Source organism: Triplophysa rosa, linkage group LG17 (genome assembly GCF_024868665.1).
Source record: "Triplophysa rosa linkage group LG17, Trosa_1v2, whole genome shotgun sequence".
In the NCBI taxonomy this organism is placed as follows: Eukaryota; Metazoa; Chordata; class Actinopteri; order Cypriniformes; family Nemacheilidae; genus Triplophysa; species Triplophysa rosa.
In genome coordinates, this window is record NC_079906.1 from 9,479,593 (window position 1) to 9,502,913 (window position 23,321).

Sequence of the window (23,321 nt, forward strand, 5' to 3'; positions counted from 1 at the left end):
TGAGAATATGGGGCGGGACTTGGGCTGTGCTAACAAAAATTATGAGGGTGCATAAATTTTAAAATGATAATAAAGTGCACAGATAAGTCACTTATTAAAACACTACAATATTGCTTAAAAATAAGATTTTTCCATCTTGATTTTATGCCGTCTTTAACTTTGTATTGAAAGTCTAGGTTTGTATTCAACCCATAATGTTCTATTACACACAAACAAACGTCATTTTTAGGGGTTGGATAAGATACAAACAACTGCTTAATGCAACAACTGTACGGTTCAACTTTCTACAGTTTGCTATATGTATGTTATTTTCTATAAGATAAAAAAACATTTTTTTTATTAATGTGTCTTTAACCCTCTGGGTCTCTTCGTTTAGGGGTCACACTTGGCTCCTTATCGGTCAAAAGTGACCGAAACCTTAAAAATGTCGGTCATTTTTGCCAAGTGTGACACTTTTTCGTGACCCTTTAACATACATGAATCATGTCCTTTTTATTCACATAGATAATGCGACAAAAGTCACCAAGCGTCATCTCATTCCGATGAAGCAACGATTTTTCAAAATATAAAATTGTTTGGTCAAAAATGGCCGAAGAGTCCCAGAGGGTTCAAATTAATTTAGAAAAGGAGCACTTCAGAAAGCTGTTTCAATTAAAACAATATTATATCTATTTGGCTTCTAAATACCATTTACTTGTTGTTTTGTTGTTTTACAACATTGGCCGTTTCTCAATATGCGTTCTTCAACGGTCTTGTGTCCTCGTGTTCTCGCTCTACGTCATCAATAATCGCCAAAGTCCGGATTGAGGTCCCAAGTCCATCCAAGTTCGTTCTTCCGAGGCTGCCTCGCAAGACCGGTCTCCACAAGAACAAAAGGCCATTCTTTGTGTTCTTGGAATTGAGAAACGGCCTTTGTGTATTACAAGTTTTTATATTTCTACTGCTGTCAAGATTCTCAAATGTCTTGAATTGAACCATACGAAAGAACACACTTTCTATATTTGCTTTTACGCCTTATTTTGTAGTGATCTCAGTCTTGTCGTGGTCTTTCTGTGTCTTGGGGGAATGTTTGTTTTGTTTTGTCGAACTCTTGGAGAACTGTTCTGACGGCTCTCCACGTGTTCGGTGTCTACGTCACTTGCCCCGCCCCGCCCCCCGTGTCTCCCCATAAGGCTTTCCCCTCACCGGTGTTCTATTACCTCATCACCTGCACTCCTGTAGCTTGTCCTGTTTAGTAGACTCCCCTGGTTCCTTGTGATTTGTTCACCTGTTAGTTATTTCCCGCTGTTAGGTCCCTTCTTTAAACCCTCTTGTTCTCTCGTCTTGTGTCAGACCGTTGCGTGTTATTGCCAGTTCTGACTGCCCTAGTCTAGCGTGTTCTAGTACTATTATCTAGTCTTAGTCTTAGTTATCTTGTCCTAGTTTTGTTTGTTTCTTCATATTGCTCCAGTGCCTTTTTGCTTCTCTGTCATCTACTCCTGTGCCCCTCAGTTTCCATTGGCGTCTCGGACCTTTGCTCTCTGCACTACCCGACACCACTTCTCCAGCGATCACCCCTGCTGTTCGGATTTTGCCAGCGGGTCGAGCCTTCTCCCCGCTGAGCGTGCTCCTCGGAGGAGCCAGGATTCCTCGTTGGGATTCTTCTGTTGATTCTCACCGTGAGTGCCGTCGGGTCGAGCTAGCTCTCCACGGACTTACGTGTTTTCTGTGCTCAAGGCCGGTGTCGTCTGGTGTTTCTGTTGGACTTTTTCTAATAAAATCTGCTTCATTACCCGCATTTGAGTCTCTGAACCGTTTCTGCCTTCCATGGTCATGACATTATTTTTTCTTTTGCCTTCAACATATTCTCCTTTGATTCTTTGTAACTGTTGCCTGATTCTTCTGGGAAATAATTTGCATCACACTTGCTTTTCACTATTGTTAAATAAAGAACATCACACACATGAGGATACTGTTGTAAGTAGTTACAGCCATGCTGATATTGAGTCGTGAATGTGATTTTTCATTCTAAAGACAAGAAATTTTCTTTGAGTAGTCACAACATGTCAAGTTATTTCATCTAATTTTGCTCTGCTAACAGAAATAAAGCATAAGCACTGACTGATGGCCTGTCTGGAATACATTAAAACAGACAAACTATCCCAGATCTCCTATTGATGCTCATCTTTCATTTCAGCCATTGTTCAGTCTTTCATTACTGTATCTTAGCTGTCAGCTCCTTAGACACTATGTAAATCTGACAAAGTGGGGAATGCGTGGAACCTTCCTTACGACGGCAGTTTCAGTTGTGCAGTAATGTGCAGGCACAGATATTGTAATCTAGTCATGGCATACTGCAGGCAACACAATTTTGGTTATGGATCGCTGCCTCTGCACATAGCTTCTCAGGTGCACCATTCATTTACATTCAGTCATTCTGCATGTGCTCTTATCCAAAGAAACTTAAAATAAGCAAAGTTAGAATAAGCAATTCTTGATTCACTTCTCTTGTTACTTGCTTTTGTTTGCATTACAATCACAAAATAAAGCTGAAGTCATCATTGAGTTGCACCATTGTACTGTATTTTCCTGGCGCTTTTATCCAAAATGGATGAGCATTGCATCTGAGGTTGCAGTCCATGCATTCCCTGGGAATTAAACCTATAACGTTGCAGTTGCTTACACCACGCCCAACTTACAGAGCTACAGAAACCTTAGGGGTCAATTATTAGGGGAAAAACTGGTGTTACTTCAGTCCTTCAAACATTCTTGTTTGGTTTGCGAAGGTGATTTCTCATGTTTGTGAAAATCCCTTAGATATTTGATCAACAAAGAAACCAGCAAGATGCACAACTACCATAACTCTGAATGTGGAGGGAAAGCAACGCTCAATATGGCCGCTCTAGCAAATGAAGCCCCGCCTTCCAGTAAAAAGAGCCAATCATCAATCAATAAAGACTGACGATTGACCAGTCTTGTAAGGAACCTGTGCGCATGCGCAGTAGCTGCATCAACCTTGACAAAGGTTTTTTTTAGCGCAATTTAAGCTTAGCAAACAAAAGTTATGATACAGTTGATGTCAGGTTTAATTGTTGATAGGAAATATGCTATTTAATTTTTGCCAACAATTTAAAAACTATCTGTCTTCCTCCCCCATTCAAGTAGATAGGACTGTTGACTTGCTATGACTGAAAAAGCTGCCCGGAGATGTTGCAAACATGGCCGCTGAGTTGCACGACTTCAGTAAACGGACTTTAGTTAAAACCAATCTTATGTTTGCTTTGGATGTGATGTTCTTTATTTACAATCGCATATGATCTAACTTTAAAATGACAACACGCATGTTATAATCGTGCAATCCTTCGGCTGTTCAGGATGAAAAATGTGACTTCTTCCATTGTATAAATTCAAGTTAGGTCCGAAATCCTAGAATCGTCCTAGTTCCTAACTCTGCTTGTCCAATCAGATTACAGTGTTGAAACTAACTGTTTTATAATATATTTTTCACCCCAAGTAAAGCAAAACTGCCAGAGTTGTGGGATGGTGTCAGATGAGCTCTCCCTGTCTGTCTGTCTCTCTCTTATTCTTCTCCTCTTACACAATATCTTTGCTTTGCAATCTCTCCTGATAGAATGCTGTCACTCTGTAGTCTGTTGTCCTTCTCCTGTTGCTCTACCTGCTGGAACAGCTTTCATATCTCTTCAAATCCCCACAGACACTTTCTAGCTCTAGCTTTAACTCTCTCTCTCTCTCTCTCTCTCTCTCTCTCATACACACATACAAGACTCTCCTTTCTTCTCACTTTGCTGATCTAGACGTTGGTTATTCTTTCTATATGTAAACGGTACCTGAAAATGTTCAATAAGGTGATTACATCACTTCCTGTACGTGAAAAGATAAAAGCACTTGAGGTTAACGTTGTGGCTGTAATGCTGGAGAATTTTACAAAAACCTCATGTACTGTTAAAAAAATCTAGCAACACCCCTGGTGTCTTGTATCATTCTGTTTTCTGTAGCTCAGATTGTGACTTTCTAATTGTGGCGGTCCTCAGAACATCTCAGCATCTGTTTTGACAGGCTGCCGTGAAACCTTGAGCTCATGTGGGACGTGGGACCCACAAAAACGAGCAGTTTCAATGCTACCCAAAAGAAACGTGCCTCATTTTCATTTGACATTCAGTGCGTTCTTGTTTTGTTTGGGTTGTTGATTCACAACTGGGATGTTGCTTTTTTACTTTCGTCGTGAAAAGATGATAATTTGTGTGAAAGGTTCTCTCAGGAGATGGAATTGCTGTAATGAAGCTGAATGTAGGGTGTTTTTCTGTTTCACTGTTTTTGTAAACGTGTAATCAGGGAAGCTTATACTGTATGCATGCTGCTTTTTCTGTGTCCCTGTTTCCTTTTATTCACAGCAGAAATGGCGTAAAGTATTGGCAGTATACTGTGAAAAAGATTTTTTCAGATAACCCAAAGATGTGCTTCATAAAACCTAAAAATTGTATCCGATTCATTTCTTACATTTTAACTGTTTAACCCTTTTATGCATGAATTTATGACATTGTTCTTTAGAATTTTTTTGTTGTAAATAATTGATATGTAAAGCAGTTTGAATTACCTTTTTTGCATGACAGTGGCTACACAAAAAATCTGCCTTGCCTTCATTGGGTGACATCTACATAACTGACTTTATTCAAGTCAAAATTTTAATATGACTAAATTAACCATTCTGCACCATTCTACACTCAAGAATGTGTGTGTTGAATCAAGAAATAGCTTCTGAAAAGAATGAAATATGCTGAAAGCATATTTTTTCTGCATTTAATTCTCATTATTCTATTCTTAACCTGTGTCACTGACTTACAAGGAGAATTCAGAATTTGGTAGGTGCTCTTTTTCATTAAAGGAATAGTTCACCCCAAAATGAAAATTGTCATCATTTACTCACCCTCAAGTTGTTCCAAACCTGTATAAATGTCTTTGTTCTGATGAACACTAAGAAAGGTATTTGGAAAAATGTTAGCAACTAACAGCTCTGGGGCACCATTGACTACCATAGTGGGAAAAATTATTGTATCTCTTTTGGTTCTGTTGAACATAAAATGAGATGTTTTGAGGAATTGATGGCAGAATTTTATTTTTTCATCACTTATCATTAGAATCATCACTTTAAGAAGCTAAAATGTTCTTATTAGCTGTTGTTACACAGTAAAAATACTTGCTTTTTTTCAATCCAGCATTTGGTCAAAAAGCGAAAAAACCCAGAGTTGCGTTAAATTAAACCCAGAAAATAGTTTATTTTTGATACAACAATGGGTTAAAACAATTAATTTAGGTTGGGTTGAAAATAACCAACCATTTTTTAGAGTGTATATACATTAACATAATCTCACAAGTACTGGATTTGCATATCTATCATACAGTCAAAACGTGCATTTATCTAAACATTTAGCGGATGTAAAAACCAGCGGATGTAAAGTGATGAAATAACTTTTGTTGTTCCTGCTTTAATTCTGAATGCAATTTAAAGGAAGGTGATCTACACCTGAGGCAGAAAATTAATCTCTCTCTCTCTCCCTCTCTCGTCAGTCTTGCTGACAGCTGTAGTCTCAGTATGTCTCTGCCCCCATCTGTTCTTGTCTCTACCTATCACTATCTTCCTCTTCTTTTATTATCCCTCTCCTGCTTTTCTTTTTTTGGTTCTTTAAGTATGTGTTGCTTCAGTAATGGCTGAGAGCATCATTACATCTAGCAGGTCTTTTATAATGATCTCTCACTCGTGCATCAGCTTCTATCTCCTCCTCGTTCCTCTTTGCGACTGTAAACACTTAGTGACTTGACGTGACTTCAAACCTGCTCTCTCCGGAGACTTGTTACATCACGCAAGCTGTTATTTCCAGCCAAATCGCTCTATGTGGTCACATTTATTAGATGCATTGTGGGTATGCAGCTTTTTTATTTTGAAGCGCAACCGTTTTGTTTAGGGTCAGCTTGTTTTTTTTTAAATGAAGAAAATGTTGGAAAGTTGTTAAAATATATGTCTCTAAGTTAAAAATATCTTTCTCTTTGTTTTTTCAGCATGGAGCCCGGCTGGCAGAGAGTTGTTCAAGTGGATCTAGAGGTGGATGGGCTTGGCAGCATGGTGGCCAGTAGATCTATTTCTTGGGCAGTGGAGTACCCGGGCATCAGGGCCGGTGCTGAAGAAACCGAGACGCGTATCCACCTGGCACAGAAAGACCTGGTCGGCATTGTGCCGTTGGCCATGGTAAGAGAAACTGCCTGTCATTTGTCTCTCAGCTGGTGGGTCTCTTCAGGGGCTGCTGGGACAGAAAGATAAAATACAAAGGAAGTCATGCCCTTTAGGGGATGTTAACACAACGTAAAAAAAACCAGGGGCTTGCTGTAACAGTGTTTTTTATTTTACTGTAGAATGAATTCATGGTTTAAAAGCTTTTAAACAAACAAAAAAACGGTCCAATGAAAGAGATTAAGATTAGTGCATTACTCACTGGAACACATCTGTGCTCACGATTGATGGATCTGCTCCAAGCTTACAGAAAAGATGTACAGACATTATTTCCAAATAGGAGGTGGGACAAACCCGAGTTCCAAGTTGTTGTCTGGAAAACAGCATTAATCAACTAATTGAATTTTTCTCAATCATATATAATACATAGGTACTCCAAATTTAAATAATAATAACTTCAACAGGAAACACCTGAAAGATTTTCTAAAGAAGACAGGTGCATGGCATACTGTAGTGTACTCATGTGGGAAGTAAACAAAAAAGGGAAAAGGATGCACATCCAAATTGTCAGAAGCACGATCAAAAAATGTAAAAGAGTGAAGGTAAACAAGGGACATCCACACATTATCTCTTCCCTTTGTTTATAAAAGATACAGTTGCAACGTTACGATCAGTACAGATATTTGTCTTTGCCTAATACCATTCCTTTTTTATCTTTTTAAAATAAGTGAATAGATAAACAGTGTGCAGATTTCCCTGTATACATGTGGGAAGAAAGACATTAAATTAATTCACACATTGATAACAGAGAACCAGAACAGCAGATATGAATTTAATTTGCAGACTAGTCAGATAATTGATTAAGCACAGAAGGTCATTTGGGCAATATTGCAAGAGTTGTTGTAATCTTCATATTTTTTAGATTGTCTAATCCATTGAATCCAAACCGGGGGAAGCAGTAATTATCAGTCCAAAAAATATTAGAGCTATATTTCATAACTGATATTAAATAACTAATCGTGTTTCATTTCATAGTTTGTCAGTGCAATATTTTTTTTTCAATGCTTGCAAGATTCATACATCAAATTAAAATTGGACTAAAAGTTAGTTCACCAAATAAATTAATAGTATCTAAAGTTTGCAAGTGTGAGATAGCAGTCAATCTCAAGGCATCTTCTTAATTCACATCTATTTTATGTTCTCATTTAATACATGCATTACTTATACAAGTATTTTTTATGATTTAATTTCTATTTTGTCTTTATCTTTGTTAATAATAAATTGGCTTGAAATAGACTTTTTATTATTACTATTGAAGTAAATTTACATTATTGCAATTGGTTGCTCGATGCTGGATGATGATTATCGTACGATGGGAAAAATGTACTGCTCTCCCACTGGACTGCAGCAAGCATTCTTATTAAAATGTGGACACAATTATTAAATGATATATTGCACAGCATTTATATCACGGTATGCCACGACCGGGGGTGTGGCCGCGAGGTGGAAGAACCCAAATGCAGGCAGCAGCAAAGGGGTTAATAAATGATTTATTTAACAAATAAAACAAAAACCCTCGATGGGGGAAAACTGAACTAAGAATATATATATATATAAACAAACAAAAGACTTCCCATGAGGGGGCAAAACAAAAAGACAGGAACCACAAATACACCAACTCTAAACAATGACACAACGTCTTACCAACAAAACAAGCAAGGGAACACAGGCAGGGCAAGGACTCAAGAACACGAAGATTACTACAAGGACTACGAACACGGTATAAGAGCATGTACGCAAACACATACACAGTACAAACGTAATACACGAGCAACAAGACAATGAAACAAGAGGGCATTTTAAAGGAGAGACAAATGAGGGATAATTACACAGGGCAGGTGGGAAACATTAGACACGGCAAGGAAGCAATAAATGAAACGAGAGGGGCGAGGCCAATGACAAGACACGAGAAAACACATGAGATGTCAAAAACATAAACATCTCATGGCTTTCTCACATAGAACCTAAGGGCTCCGTCCCGATCCTGCCACACGACTCGAAAAACAGAACCAGGAAGGCAGGACTGTGACAATTTATGTATGTCTCTTTTTCAAAGCATTAAAATATTTTAGACTTTTTAAGACTTAAAGCAACAACGAGCCGTTTTTCGACCTTAAAATAATCTCTCTAAAATTATTTTAGTGGTAGGACAATTCTTAACTGGATGAATTTTACTGCCGCTGCTACCTAAGGAGCCCGCTATCGGCTGAAATCACACTTGTAACTTTGGTTTGCGGGTAGGTTTCCAAGCCCCGCCCATCACCTGCTTTACGGCACAAGTCATGTTTTAATCATAGCCTGGTTGAAGTTAGCCAACATCTAACAATAAGACGAAATGATCTAGTTCAACGCAAGTCTCCAAACCATCACCATGGCAGAGCCAGCAAATAAAACAAAGAGGAAAAAAGAGAGAGTGATCGGACTCGAGCCCGAACACGAATCAATATCTGACAGACTTGCACTCGGTGAGGTGAGCTGCAAGAGGCAACAGGTTGTAAACCGGATGGAGACCTAACGTTAGCCTTCCTGCTACTGGATTTGAAAGTCTTATATGTACATTTTTTTCTTCCTGTCCTGTACTTTTGAGCGTATTAGTAATTAGGCTGTGCTCAGGTTGTTTATTAGCGCACTAAGGTTACTGGTTCACAATTTATAACCGTAAGGTAGACTAGAGATAATGTAATGTTGCCGGGTCTCAATAGCTTACGTAGCAGGATCGTGCCTCGTCATGAATTTAGTGTTATGCTTGTAAACGATGACTACCAAACCACAATAAATATTTTATGGTCAAAAGTTGCTGATTCCTCAATTCATGCACGTAGACTATTGTTATCGGTATATATAGTTACTATGCTAGGCACTATTCCCATAGCGAGTTGAGTGTAAGTTATTGATTGCACCTATTACACAAAGCACAACGCCTGGTCGTGAGTGTGTTTCCGAAAATATAACTACAGAAAATTATTTGCATTGGTTACTAAACACATTCAGGTCCATGCTTTGTGTTTTGGGTGACTGCAAATGTGTTATGTAGCTAACGCTAGCAAGTTAGCTGCTATGGCGCTAGCACGCTATGCGCTAACGGCTAACAACCAGCTGCTACCTCAGAATCTAGTTTGAGCTATTAGTATAGCCCAGTAGTATACCCCGTGGGAGCCAAAATAGTGCTTTAATACATGCACAGTTTATGAAGTGAGTCGTGACATGATGTAACAGCGGTTTCTGCTTAGACAACAAATTCACGTTTATTGCGCTGCCCACGTGGAAGCTTATACAGTGACAGTATTAAGACATTGATAACAGACAATTGCGCTTATCAACCACATGGAGGAACCATTCACTAAAACGGCTCGTTGTTGCTTTAAGAAACTGTGGTATGGTACATACTTTAAAGGGGTCATATGACACAGCTGAAACGAATATTATCGTTGTTTTAGATGTAATGCAATGTGTATACATGATTTAAGCTTCAAAAACGCTGTATTTTCCACATACCGTGCATGTTTGTATCTCCTCTTTGCCCCGCCTCTCTGAAGCGTGCAGATTTTTTACAAAGCTCATTGACCTGAAAAGCGAGGTGTGCTATGATTGGCCAGTTAACCAGTGTGTAGTGATTGGTCGAATACTGCAAGCGTGTGACGGAAATGTAATGCCTCTCACCATATTTGGAACATCAGGTTCCAAAGCAATTGTACTGACAGGTACGCCCACCTTACTTGCGTATACATCTGGGCGGTCTTAGTCCAATCATACCACGAACTGACGTAGATTTGTGGGGGTGTGGTTACACGAGGCGTTTCAGGCAGGTCTGAGTGAGCATTCGTTTTTAGATAGAATGCATCTTTTGTCTAATACATGCATGGGCAACTTATAACACAACAAAGACACATAAAAACACGTATTCGCGCCATATGACCCCTTTAAATAGATGTACATGGTTTAAATACTTGGTTTAAATAATCTAAAACGTTTAATTAAATATGTTTACAGTATTTTTTTCCACTGAAAATCATGTGGTGAAACACACAGTATGTGTAATAACACTCAAAATAAACCACCAAAACAATTGATTACTAACAAAGTCAGCACGTATCTTTGTACTTTAGTGAAAGACAGACTGATATCTAAAACTTGTCCAGCGCTGTTTGTCAATATTATACTATAAAAACATCTCTCAGTATTGTCATGAGAGCAAAAATACAGTATATATCCTCAGTTCATAATATGCAAAAGTAAATTGCTAGTAAATTTACTTAATTGACCTGAAACAAGCAGACATGTTTTATACGTAGTCCTGCCTACTTCATGATGTTTGCATATTTAATGAAGCATCAGTAAAAGAGCCAATGAGGCTGCAATAATAAATCACCTGCCCGACCTGTCTCACCAAAGTCTCTGTTTGGTCATGTTAGGGACTTTTGAAGTCTTCAGCAGCTGGGATTCAATGCTGCAGTGCTGTCACACTTCACTGCCCCCTCACTAATCATTTGGCAGAGATGTTGGCTCCAGTACGCATTGATTCCCATGCTTCCTGTGTCATTTCCTGCTTGTTGGTTCACCTCTTAATTGTCTGGCGGGTCGTTCTGGTATTTGAGGTCTAATGGGAGAGTTTTGGCGAGGACGGTGCTCCTGGTGTAGACTATTCAGGGGAGAGCGAGTGCTTTGGCTATCGTATAACTCCAGACGAGATCTCTAGAGGAGGAGGAGAGGGACTCATGCGTGGCCAGCCAGACGGATTTCTCTTTTTTTTGTTTGGATAGTGAAGAGAGAACGGATCTCTCTTTCTGCCGGTTTTCATGAATTAAATTATTTGACTTGTACTGAGGTCTTTATGGAAACAAATATTTATACTATACACTTATATGTATATATTATAGGGTTTCCATTCGATTTGTATTTAATTGTAATCAACTTACATGATAACAGGGCTGTCCTTCCAAAACCTCAGATCTCCAAATTTTCACTGTACTTTTCAATGATTAAATACAGTTTTGTTGACAAGCACGTTTTAATTATTTTTATTGGTTAGAGGTTTGCAAAACCCAGAGATCATGAATCATGAAATACGAGGTTTTAGAACGACAGCAGCGATATGCTGATTCATACATTATCATTCACAATTAATTGTGTATGTGACGTTATGGCAGATAAATCAAAACATTTTTGGTTGAAAGTAACTAATATCAGTTATTGAGCAAGTACATAAAAAGTATCAATAAATCAAAACTAAGTTGAGCTGTTGGGTTGACGTTCACAGAAAATGTCATTTTGATGTCATTTGACTGTACAGTACTTAAATGTAAAAATAAGTACATAAGTAACGGGCCCGGTACTGAGCTGCCTCGAATAGGAAAGAAATAAGATTGTAATTGGACAACAATTTTTGTAATGTAATCAGTAGTTCATTGCAGCATATTATTTAACATTTTCTATGAATAAATTGACAGATCATGATTTTAAAGGTGCAGTTTTTGATTTACAGCGGCCACTAGCGTTGTATTATAGATTTGCAATGACGACAAACACGACGGTGGCCACCATAGTACAAAAAGATGTCATTCTCATGTTGACGCAGGGAAGAGATCATGCGGGCATTAGGAAGACTGTAGAAAGAGAAAAGTCTTATTTATTACATAAAATAAAAGGTCTGTGGATTTTAAAGGAACAATACGAGGTTTTTAGGAGGATCTATTGACAGAAATGCAATATAATATAGAAAACTATTTCTTCAGAGGTGTATAAAGACCTTACGTAATGAACCGTTATGTTTGTAATACCTTAGAATAAGCTATTTATATCTACATACAGAGCGGCCCTAAATACATTGAATTCGCCACCATGTTTTGTACAGCAGCCCTAAAAGGACAAACAACTCTACAACGCCTGTTTCCTCTTCCTCTCAGCTGCGGTATCATGGTGAAACGGATCGCGGGAAGATCCGTGATCCCTACGGATCGTGCTCTCCGGTGCGGAACGCATGTGACCTGCGGATTAACTGAAAGTTTATTCATCATTGAGTAAGAGAGTAAAACGCGCTCTCTCTACAGTTTTAGCGCCAACGCGCTCTTGCTCTCTCTCTCAAGTAACGTTATCTGGACGAGTACAATATTAAAGCGGTTCCAGATAAACAATGACGCTCGAAACTGCTCCATCACACAGCTAATATTACAACAACAACATATATTGGTATGTTAGTATGTTACACACATACTGATCCGAATCAAATCAACCTCCTCGGTGGTGATTTTTAGACGATCTTTCTCTCCAAAGTCTCTCTCTGCTGGAAAGTATCTGAGTATCTCTGCTAAAAGCCTTAGTACCACTGGTCTTAANACATTCAGTTTGGAGTTCAGGAGATTGTCTTGACCAGGACCACACCCCTAAATGCATTGAAGCAACTGCCATGTGATTGGTTGATTAGATAATTGCATTAATGAGAAATTGAACAGGTGTTCCTAATAATCCTTTAGGTGAGTGTATATTGGTATGTTAGTATGTTACACACATACTGATCCGAATCAAATCAACCTCCTCGGTGGTGATTTTTAGACGATCTTTCTCTCCAAAGTGTCTCGCTGCTGGAAAGTATCTGAGTATCTCTGCTAAAAGCCTTAGTACCACTGGACTTAACGTATCTCTGCTGTAAAGTCTTTATAATATTAACGCAGGTCCTTGCTCCTGCCTGACATTTATCCTTATTTTTAAACTTAAAATCCACAAACCTTTTATTTTATGTAATACATAAGTCATAGCTCTTTCTACAGTCTTTCTAATGCCCTCATGATCTCTTCCCTGCGTCAACATGAGAACGACATCTTTTTGTACTATGGTGGCCACCGTAGTGTTTGGACTGAGCGATTCGTGGCAAATCTATAATACAACGCTAGTGGCCGCTGCTAATTAAAAACTGCACCTTTAAGTATAAAAAGAAGGCAAAAGTCAGGCAGGAGCTGACCTGCACTAATATTATAAAGACTTTCCAGCAGAGACACGTTAAGACCAGCGGTACTAAGCTTTTAGCAGAGATACTCAAAGATATCTAGTATGGAAATACTTTCCAGCAGAGAGTCGTTGGAGAGAAAGATCGTCTTAAAATCACCCCCGATGAGGTTGCTTTGATTCGGATCAGTATGTGAGTAACATTGGTTTTCTGTTTGTTAGAACCAAGATATGTTGTTGTTCTAATATTAGCTGTGTGACGGAGCAGTTTTGAGCATCATTGTTTATCTGGAACCGCTTTAATATTGTATTCATCCAGATACTGGAGAGAGAGAGAGAGAGCGAGAGCGCGTTGCTAAAACTGCTAAAAACTGTTTTACTGTTTTACTCTCTTACTCAATGATGAATAACCTTACATTTAATCCGCAGGTCACATGCGTTCCGAACTGTAGAGTACGATCCGTACGGATCATCCGCGATCCGTTTCACCACTATACCGCAGGGGAGAGGAAGAGGAAACTATAAAGTATTTTTCCTACTATGATAGTCAATGGGGTCCAAGGTTATAAGTGTTCTTCCAATTTTCTTTCTCTGTGTTCATCAGAACAAAAGTTTCGGATTGCATCTTTAAATATGCATTTTAAAAGGCATCGATTTGTAGGCTTAAGGGTGGCTCACATTGACCAATGACCCAATGACCAACTCTTTTTTTGCGATTTACTGTTTTCTACATCATATCATTCATTCTACATATCGTAAATAAACTTCTGTGAAAATATAACCTTGATATCTTTAATATGGACTTAGTATATTCAAGTGTGTCCTACTGGTTTCTTTACGGTAGATGTTGTGTCATGGTCAAGTTTTTCTTCTGAGAATGAGTCCCTCATTCTTAACATTCTTAACGTACCATGAGATCCTATATTCTGTTCTATGTTTTTGTGCTCTATCAACTCTAGCTCTTTCTGAATGCAGGAACGTATCCTCTGCTCTTGATAAGTGTGGTTTTAACGGCCCTGGTACGTATATACAGCAAATATCCACGCTTTCAGAAGCTCACTTTATTGTTAAAAGGTGTTTTTGCTGGATGACCTCCAGCCAATACCTCTGCCTCCTGGATAAACATCTAATTAAACACCACTCCACGTCGCTTCGTGGGTTTTCAGCTCTTTGAAAATGCTGTTCAGTTGCTGTTCACCCTTTAAATCAACACATGGAAAAGTAAGTGATGCTCCTTTCCACCTGGACATTCTAGTAAAACTAAATAAAAACAGAACAGTGAGAAGATCCTTAGATATTTATTTATCCAACAATACTCACCTGTACTGTATTTTATGACTTTTTCTTTTTGTTTGCTGTAGTTATATCATAAACCCTATAGTGTATTATTATGATACTGTTCACAACCAAAACAAATGGCATACAAGTTTTACGGTCACTTAACAGAACAACAAAAGACGAATGCATCCTCAGGGTGGCATTTCAAGAAGCTGCCTAATATAATGCCAAGAATATATCAGAGCCTTGGATCTAATGTGGACAGCAGAGGGGGGGCAGTGCTGTTCGGTTACCAACTTTTTTCAATAAATCTTTTGTGTTCTGCGGAAGAAAGAAAGTCATACAGGTTTGAAATGACAAGAGGGTGAGTAAACGATGACAGAATTTTCATTTTTGGGTGAACTATCACTTTAACAGTGTGTTTGACAGTATTTGACAAATGACTTGATTATATCAGTTAAATGCGAAGGTACCCAGATCCTTAATTTGAAGGTCCATCAAATGAGCCCAAACAGTTAACACAAGAAATATGATTAGGATAGGGTTTACTTGCTGACATTTTTACAAAAAATGTTGAACACTTCTAGTGAAGATTCACTGTGAACGCTTTGACATACGCCAGTCTCCTGACGTTGAAATGCTTTTTGGCTGGTTTTGGCCCACTAACAAACCTCTTGTTCACTTCAGCGAATCACTTAATGATTCAAAGAATGGATTTTCATCACGAGAAGCTGCCACCTGAAAAGCAATAATACATTTATAACATCTCCAGGCAAAAAACCTTGGCGCTTGAATATGGAACTAAAACCCACTCAGATGGTCACCTCAGTTAAAATGCTAACCCACTCACTGGCTTTCCTCCTCAGGTGGAAGGTTAGACGTTCGGTGTCGCTGATGTACTGCTTCCGACCATTCCAGGTTATGAGTCCCCTGTAGGAGTTGAACTCTGGAGCCCGGTGACATGAATTAAGCAGAGCGTGAAGAGCCCGGCATTGCAGTACCGCCGCGGCTTCAGTCGGTCCCACACCGAGGGTCACTGTAATCTCGATTAATCACCTCCAACAGATGGCTTCCACAGAGAGAGAGAGCGAGAGTGAGAGAGATAGCTCGGGGCGGTCGACACGAGCGTGTCGCCCGAGCTTTGCTTTACATCGAGCTTTCATCAGTAATTAGTTTTCATTAGCCTAACCGGCCGCATTGTCTTTGAGCTGTGATACGGAGCTAATAGGGTTATGAGTGGTGGAAGTAATCCTTTTAAACAGAGTGACCTCTGCGCAGGTCGCCGATTTATGGCGCAAATAATCCGAAAGGATGCGGAGAGCCGAACCATCCATCCACATTTATGGATTATTAGCTTTCTCGACAGTATCCGTCTTCTTCGAGTCGCTTTCTTAATTCACTGCATATTTTTCAATTAATGGTGTCCTTGCTGTTAATCAATTCCAACAAAAGGACGTTTAATAGCTTCTGTAAAGCTCAGTAACTCAGCCGGGCTGTCAAAGACCTCTGGGACGACAGAAAGAGAGAGAGGGGGATGGAAAGAGGGAGAACGTCGAGGGACAGCTGAAGAGAGCCGAAGTTTTATGAGAAAATTTTCCGCTTTGAAAAACACACTCTCTCAGGTGTAGACTGGCTGCCTGACAGAGACTGAATTTGTCATCTGTTTGGAGACGGCGTGGCAGAAATTACTCGGAGGAGGCGAGCGGAAGGAGGGATGAAAAGAGAGAGATATCAGGAGAGTCTGATGAGGAAAGGAAAGTGGGAGATGAAAGAAATTTCTTGGATATGTGTGTGTCTCTCCCATCCGCTGTGTGTAAAATGATGTGTTATATGGGTCATGTGAGGATAGATCTACCGGTCGGTAATTGAAGCAGATCAGATTTGTCAGCGCAGCAGGAGGCTGTACTTTGAACTCAATCACACACACAAACACACTCATGTAGTGGTTTTAGCATTGATTAGGTCTGTACCATCACATCCAAAAGATACTGTAGTGATAAAGTTAGTAAAAGAAGGACAATTGAGATGCAGACCATCTCAGATAAACAATTACATAAAAAAACCACACATGCACTCTTTTAAAGGACATGTTTTGCTCAGGACACATTTTATATTAAAGCGGCCATTCCCCGTGATGCCAATTTTCAAACTTTAGTTTAGTTTAGTGTGTAATGTTGCTGTTAGAGTATAAACAATATCTGCAAAATGATAAAGCTCAAAGTTCAATGCCAAGCGAGATATTGTCTTTAACAGAATTCGCTTTTCAAGGACTACAGAGAACGGCTGGAATCGGACTACAGCCCTATACTTCCTGGGTAATGATAGTGATGTCACTATTCCGAGTTTTTGAAAAACCTCCGCCCAAAGGAATACGCCAAATAAGGGGTGAGGCCTTCCTTAGAGAAGAGGAAGAGCCGCTGGAGTAGTGTTTGGTTATCAGAGATTGTAAACATTTAACTGAGCTGTGCAATTAATTACTTTCACTTTCATCACAGTCCTACAGCTGGTAATATATATATATATATATAAAGTTTTATATTTGTGTTAATATTGCATTGTATACTCATCTATACATAGTTTGCACTTTTACATATTCTGTTCTTTGACTCTTTTGCAAATAAAGAACAAAATTGTGACACTTGAAGATCTTGGTTGCATTTTATTTCATTTTTAACTAAACAATTAATAGGGTGAGTTGTCCATGACAAAATATGATATTCTATCAGGGTATCATTTCAATGCACAGTTTTGACATCTATGTATGTGCTCTGCGGAGTACACCCCTTTGAAAAGTATACATTTTTTCAACAATATCTAAATGAACACACATAAAAATCCAAAATGTGGACAAGACTAAGTTTAATATAACATCTGTTTAACTTCTAACATGAAAGTACGGTTAATAATATAACGGATTACACATTTTTCTGTTTCGATCAGCTCCAACTCCATTAAGATGCGATCAGCCTCCATTGTCGTTTGCATACACTAGCATACACACAAAACATCGGCGAAGAAGAACAAACCCGTGAAAACACAAAGAGCCAACTAGCGTTTCGGCGGTGTAATTGCAGTACGACGCATACTCTCAACGCAGAACCATAAATGCTCACGACGGCGTCGTCTACGTACGTAGGCTACGCCGTAGGTTACGGCGTAGGTCCTACGCAGAAGTAAAAATCACGCTTAAGTCACAGGTCTGTTTTGTTGGCAATGGGTGCACACATACTTTAGTTCCGCCCCCCATCCCCCCCGCAAGCGTCATATGTTTTCGGAAATAATCGTACAGCTGTATCTGTCTTTTATAAATGTGATCAAACTAAAGACTCTATGGATATTTTAAGGGTGCGATACTATTCTGTAAGTACTCAAGATTAACATGAGATATGTAAGCTTCAGCACAAGTTCTACCAGGAATACTCATTACGTCACTAAATTAACTCACAGAGCTAGCATATCATCCTTCAGCACTTGGCAGAAAAGGATAGCACTTACCTTCTCACTCATTGCAGATACTGAAGCACACGTGCATCCTCCGTCCTCCCCACCACCACCAGGTCGGTCCCTGTCCTCAGTCCGGGGGGTAGGCTCTGCCCCTGCCTTTATCTCCAGGCAGGAATTTAGGAATCCTTATCCCTCAGGATTCTTACCTTGGACGGGGCCTACGCCAAAGATCTTTACATTATATGTTATCATTCAATGTCCTATTGTTCAATAAATATAATTCATCGTTCTCCTGCCTTCTGAGTCTTTCTGGTAGAAATGCAGAAACTGTCTGAGTTATGGCCACTTTAATACCAAGAATTGGACCTTAAAATAAAGTGTGCTAAAGTCTGCTTAACACAATCAAAGATATTTGGAAGAATATCAGTTACCAAACAGATATCATCCCACATTGACTCCCATAGTATTTATTTTCCTTACTATGACAGTAAATGGGGATGAGATCTGTTTGGTTACTGACATTCTTACAAATATCTTCCTTTGTGTTTAGCTGAACAAAGAACTTTATACATGAACTTTATACACGTCACACGGCTTGTTCTAATGGGATTGTTGCTTCGAATGCGTTCTATTGCCTCTTGTCGCATCGCGCCGCGTCTGGTGTAGACACGGTGTGAGGGTGAGTAAATCATGACAGAATTTTTATTTTTGGGTGAACTATTCCTTTAAGAACCACTGTTCCAGAGAAACCCAGCTGAGCTACAGAACCCAGAGAAACACATTTATTATTATGTCAGCTAAAAGGCTGTAACTGTTTAGCACTCTTTATTTCCAGCAGCACTATGTTTAAATAGTCTGTCACAGTGCAGTAAGTTCCAGCCCTTCGATGGTCCACTCTTCTGAAAGTCATTCTGCTCTTGGCTCAGCCTCCAAAGCTGACAGCTGCACATTCATAACCAGTAAAGATAACATGTGTTCCTAACGCAGTGAAATTACACACACTCCTACACACACGCTTCCTCTTCTTTGCATATTAACACACTACAATTGAACCGTTTTTAAAGATAAAACGTGTAGTGGATGTTTCCTGGAAAGACATGTTCGGTCATTTAAATATGTGCTGTGTTGCTGGAGTTGGCTAAGAAAAAAACAACTAGTCATGCAAGCATCCATTTTTGGTGGTTATGGTTTGCGAGACATCCTCAGATGCCTCTTCTCTCCTCATTTCGTCTTGTCTGTCCCTCTTTCCTCTTCTCCTCCCATTTTTCTTTAGGCTTTCATTTTGACTATGCAAAATCTGTATCATATCACATTCCTTAGCATGCTGTGACACACATTTTCTCTACAATGTCAACTTTGAAATATGAATCCCCAGTGGCTAATCCATTAGTCTCTCTCTCTCTCTCTCTCTCTCTCTCTCTATCATGTGCTTTCTAGTAGTTGAATTAGCATGATATAGTGCTGTAGTAAATTGAAGCAGCGGTGGAGTTCATATGCACCAAATACCGCAGGTGATAATGAACGGCGCTCTTCAGTGCTGATGAGTAATCTTCTATTCATACTCATGTCATAAACTCAGCGCCTCTCCATCCCATCATGCATTACACAGACATCCTAAATGAGATTCAAAGTCACTCGTATGCTCATCGATTCTTTAGGTTATTCTGTATGCTCATTTCCAGAGAGGTTGTGTCATATGCACATCAGCGCGTGCCTGTGAGTGTAGGTCTGTCATAACACACACTCTTGTGTGTCAGGTGATTGGTGCTTTATTGATTTATTTGAGGAGTGCTTCAGACATCTTAAAGGAATAGGATTAAAAATGTATTGGGCTGTCATCATTTACTCATGTACCGTAGTTTTATAGGCATATGCTGTTATTGATCGAATGGATCATCAATCATTAGTTTAAATAAATGGTTTGAATTATTAAAAAAAAATTTTTTTTTAATAAAATAAAAATGTAAAGAAAAATATAAAAAATTTAAGTAAGCTTATACAATATTTAGCAATGTATTATTAGCGATAATAAATATTTATATTTAGCAATTAAAAAAAATAAGTATATAAAATATATATAAAAAAGTAATAAAATAGCAAAAGCAAATAACAAGATTGATTAAATTTAAACTAAAATAAACACATACAAAAATATAAAAACATGAGGATTTTTGGTCGCATTATTCCATTCAAACTAAATGAAAAGATTAACAGATCTGCAGTTTAGTCGTTCATGCTTTGATCGCAACACAATTCATTCTGTCGAAAATCATATCCTGTTTACTGCCTACCGAAGCGCACCAATAATCCGGACGGGAAATGATCTTTCCCCTTCATCAAAGAGCACTAGACAAATATGCTGCCTTGGCATCTAAATCTGTCCTTTATTTAGATCTCGTTTGTTCATTTGTTTCTTTCTTTGATATTTATTTATCGTTTATCCATTTATTTGCGTTCACGCCGTGCTTTTGTCATCCTCTCAAGTGACAAACTGGAGAAAAAGGAGCTGACAGATGCAATGGAGGCAACAAGAAACAACGTTGTGGCGCACGCGTGCACGTGCGAGAACCAATTGTGAGCGAATGTGTGAAAGGAATGACAGCAATTATTCCGGCCCACACAGCTCACTGGTCTCCTCCTAATGTGCTCTCGCTGCAGAGATCCTCTTCCACCACTGCGACTCTCTGAACGCCAGACTGAGACGCACCCTGAATATTAACATCACAGACATTGAGTGAGATTTCACATGTAATTGAGATCTGTTTAGCGGCTGAGAGATCAGTGAATGTTGGGAAGACTGATTTGTTTTAGGTAATCAGTTTGTTTGGGATTTCACTTTACTTTTCCATTCCAGACGGCCAGATTTAGCTTTGTTTACTTTTTAAGGGTATTCTGTTGTCGTTGGCTTGGTTTATTGTCTGTTGTCTTAAGAGTTTTTTAATGAATGACGTTTGATGTAGGCATAACTGAGGTTCCCTTTCTGTCGGTCTCTCGACGTTGTGTCGAACCGACAGATGGACGAACCCCATCTGTCGGTTCGACACAACGTCTCGTTCCCTCCATCAGGGAACCGAGGTTACAAACGTAACCGAGACGTTTTTTGTGTTTAGTGTTGAGGTGTTAAGTGTGTGATGCAAACATATTATTTTAATTTAAAGTTTACAAGTCATAATTTTTTAGTTAATGTGACACAAAATTTTCATCTATCTTTAATAAGAAGATATTCAGAGAGAAATTCAAATGTATAAAATGTAACCTGTCGACTACCTAAGCATAGGCAACATTCTTCTTAACTGTAGCCACAAAACTAAAAAATATAACAAACTCCTCTAAATCTCAAAGTTACATGACCAATAAACACTTAACAATTTGAAAACACATCAAACAACACTTTGAGGGCAGTCGTGGCCTAATGATTAGAGAGTTGGATTCGTGACAGAAGGTTGCCGTTTCGATCCCCAGGGCCGGCGGGTAACGACTGAGGTGCCCTTGAGCAAGGCACCTTACCCCTACTTGCTCCCCGGGTGTGTTCACCACTTGCTGTGCGTGTGTTCACTACTCTATGGATGGGTTAAATGCAGAGGTCACATATCGGTTATGGGTCACCATACTTGACAAATAGGTCACTTCACCACAAAAGTCTTACGAAAGCATGCTGGGAAATATAAATCCTTTGTCTAGTTTTAATAATTATATGTTAACACAACACAATCCATTCGAGTTGGGACTGCATGAATGATATAAGTTAGATACATAAACATAGAAAAGACATGTTGCAGCAATTTTTTTACAAAATTGTGTTGAATGAGCCTGTTTAAATTAAAGGAGCGATTAATTTTAACCCGTGCTTTTGTTATATAAGAGGGAATCGTATTCAAGCAAACATCCTGTAAGTGTCAGAACTGAAATCGCCCTTGTTACTGAAATTACAACTGTTATTGACACCAGGCTCAGCGAATGCCAGGTTCTGGAATGCACCTATCTGTGACGTCAAAGATAGGTTGAACACCGCCTCCACAGAAGAATATCAACGACTATGAACCAAAGGCCAATTTTACCATTTTTTTTTCATTTACAAAAATTTTCAGCAACATGAACATTAACAAAATGCTGCTTTGCTTCAACGTACAGGGGTTGGGTAAAATAATGAACGCCATCTCTTTGTTAATAAGTTGGACCACCATTTGCCTTTAATTCTTCAAACCTTCTCGCAAGAGATTCATACAGCTTTTGAATAGTCTCCAGTGGAGTATTGCACCATCTGTCTATCAGAACATCTAGTTGCTTCAGAGAGGTTTGGTTTGAACATTCTTCTCGTGATTGTGGAGACCGTTTCTCTTGAAACATCAAACAGTTGGGCTGTTAAAGTTACAGATGCTTCCGCTAAATGAGCTCCCGATTTTGGAAATCTGACAAGTCACCCATTTCACAAATTCCCTGTACTAACACAACTTGTTTTGGCACAACTTGTTCAATGAGTGCTATATAATAAATATTTTTATTTAAAGTGATAGTTCACCCAAAAGTGAAAATTCTGTCATCATTTACTCACCCAGAAGAAAGAAAGTCATACAGGTTTGAAATGACAAGAGGGTGAGTATATGATGACAGAATTTTCACTTTTGAGTGAACTAATCCTTTAAAATAATGCAAAATCTAATTTTGTAGGATAAATAAAGCCATTTATTTTGTGATTGGTTTACGTGCTAAAAAAAACCTTAGGCCCTGTTTACGAGCAATTTGTGAATCCACAAAAAGACATAAAAAATAATGGTCACTAGCAGCTCCTGTTTGATACAGTAAACTAAGAAAAGCCTATTTTAAACAGAAACTGTAGGCTATATGATTTCCCACTGTGTTTACCATTGAATCCTATACGTCCAGTAGAAGCTGTGTGTGTGTTGTTTAGGTTCTTGCTGGTTGAACTTGGTTAAGCAGCAGAAGTATAGATTTATCCAGAGCTGAGCGCTGTAAGAGGCATGGATCAGAGAGCGGAAGCAGAGAGGTTAGCTCTCGCCGGACGTGGCCCTGCCTTAGGTGACAGGCTTGGCTTCGATCCATCTGTTTAAACTCGCAGACCTAGGTCAAAACCTATCTCTCTGCTGGCACTGTGTGTTAACCGGTGAAAGTAATTGTTTTCGGCTGTCTCCTCTCTTACAGTGTTATGTGTCTGCTTAATCTGGCATTTCATCGGTTAATCTATAATTCATTCAGTAAAGAATGAGCTCGCCACTTACTGTAAAGGATAAATTGGTGGCTATAGACTACAGCATTACATTCGTGTCCAGAAAGGGAGAAAATGTGTCTCTTTGTGTAGCCAGATGAAGAGTGAAATGGTAAAATGGAGGCTTTTAGAAAAGTAGAAGGATGTGTTTTG

General features: G+C 39.0%; 1 protein-coding gene across 1 annotated transcript in view; it reads left to right on the forward strand.

Annotated features, from left to right (window-relative positions):
* The window catches only part of si:dkeyp-14d3.1 (transmembrane protein 132C), a 244,288-nt gene that overhangs the window by 165,204 nt on the left and 55,763 nt on the right, over nt 1-23,321 (forward strand). The window contains exon 4 of the mRNA XM_057357037.1: nt 6,055-6,241. Within this exon, the coding sequence (XP_057213020.1) occupies nt 6,055-6,241 (187 nt within the window). The remainder of the gene's footprint in view (nt 1-6,054; nt 6,242-23,321) is intronic.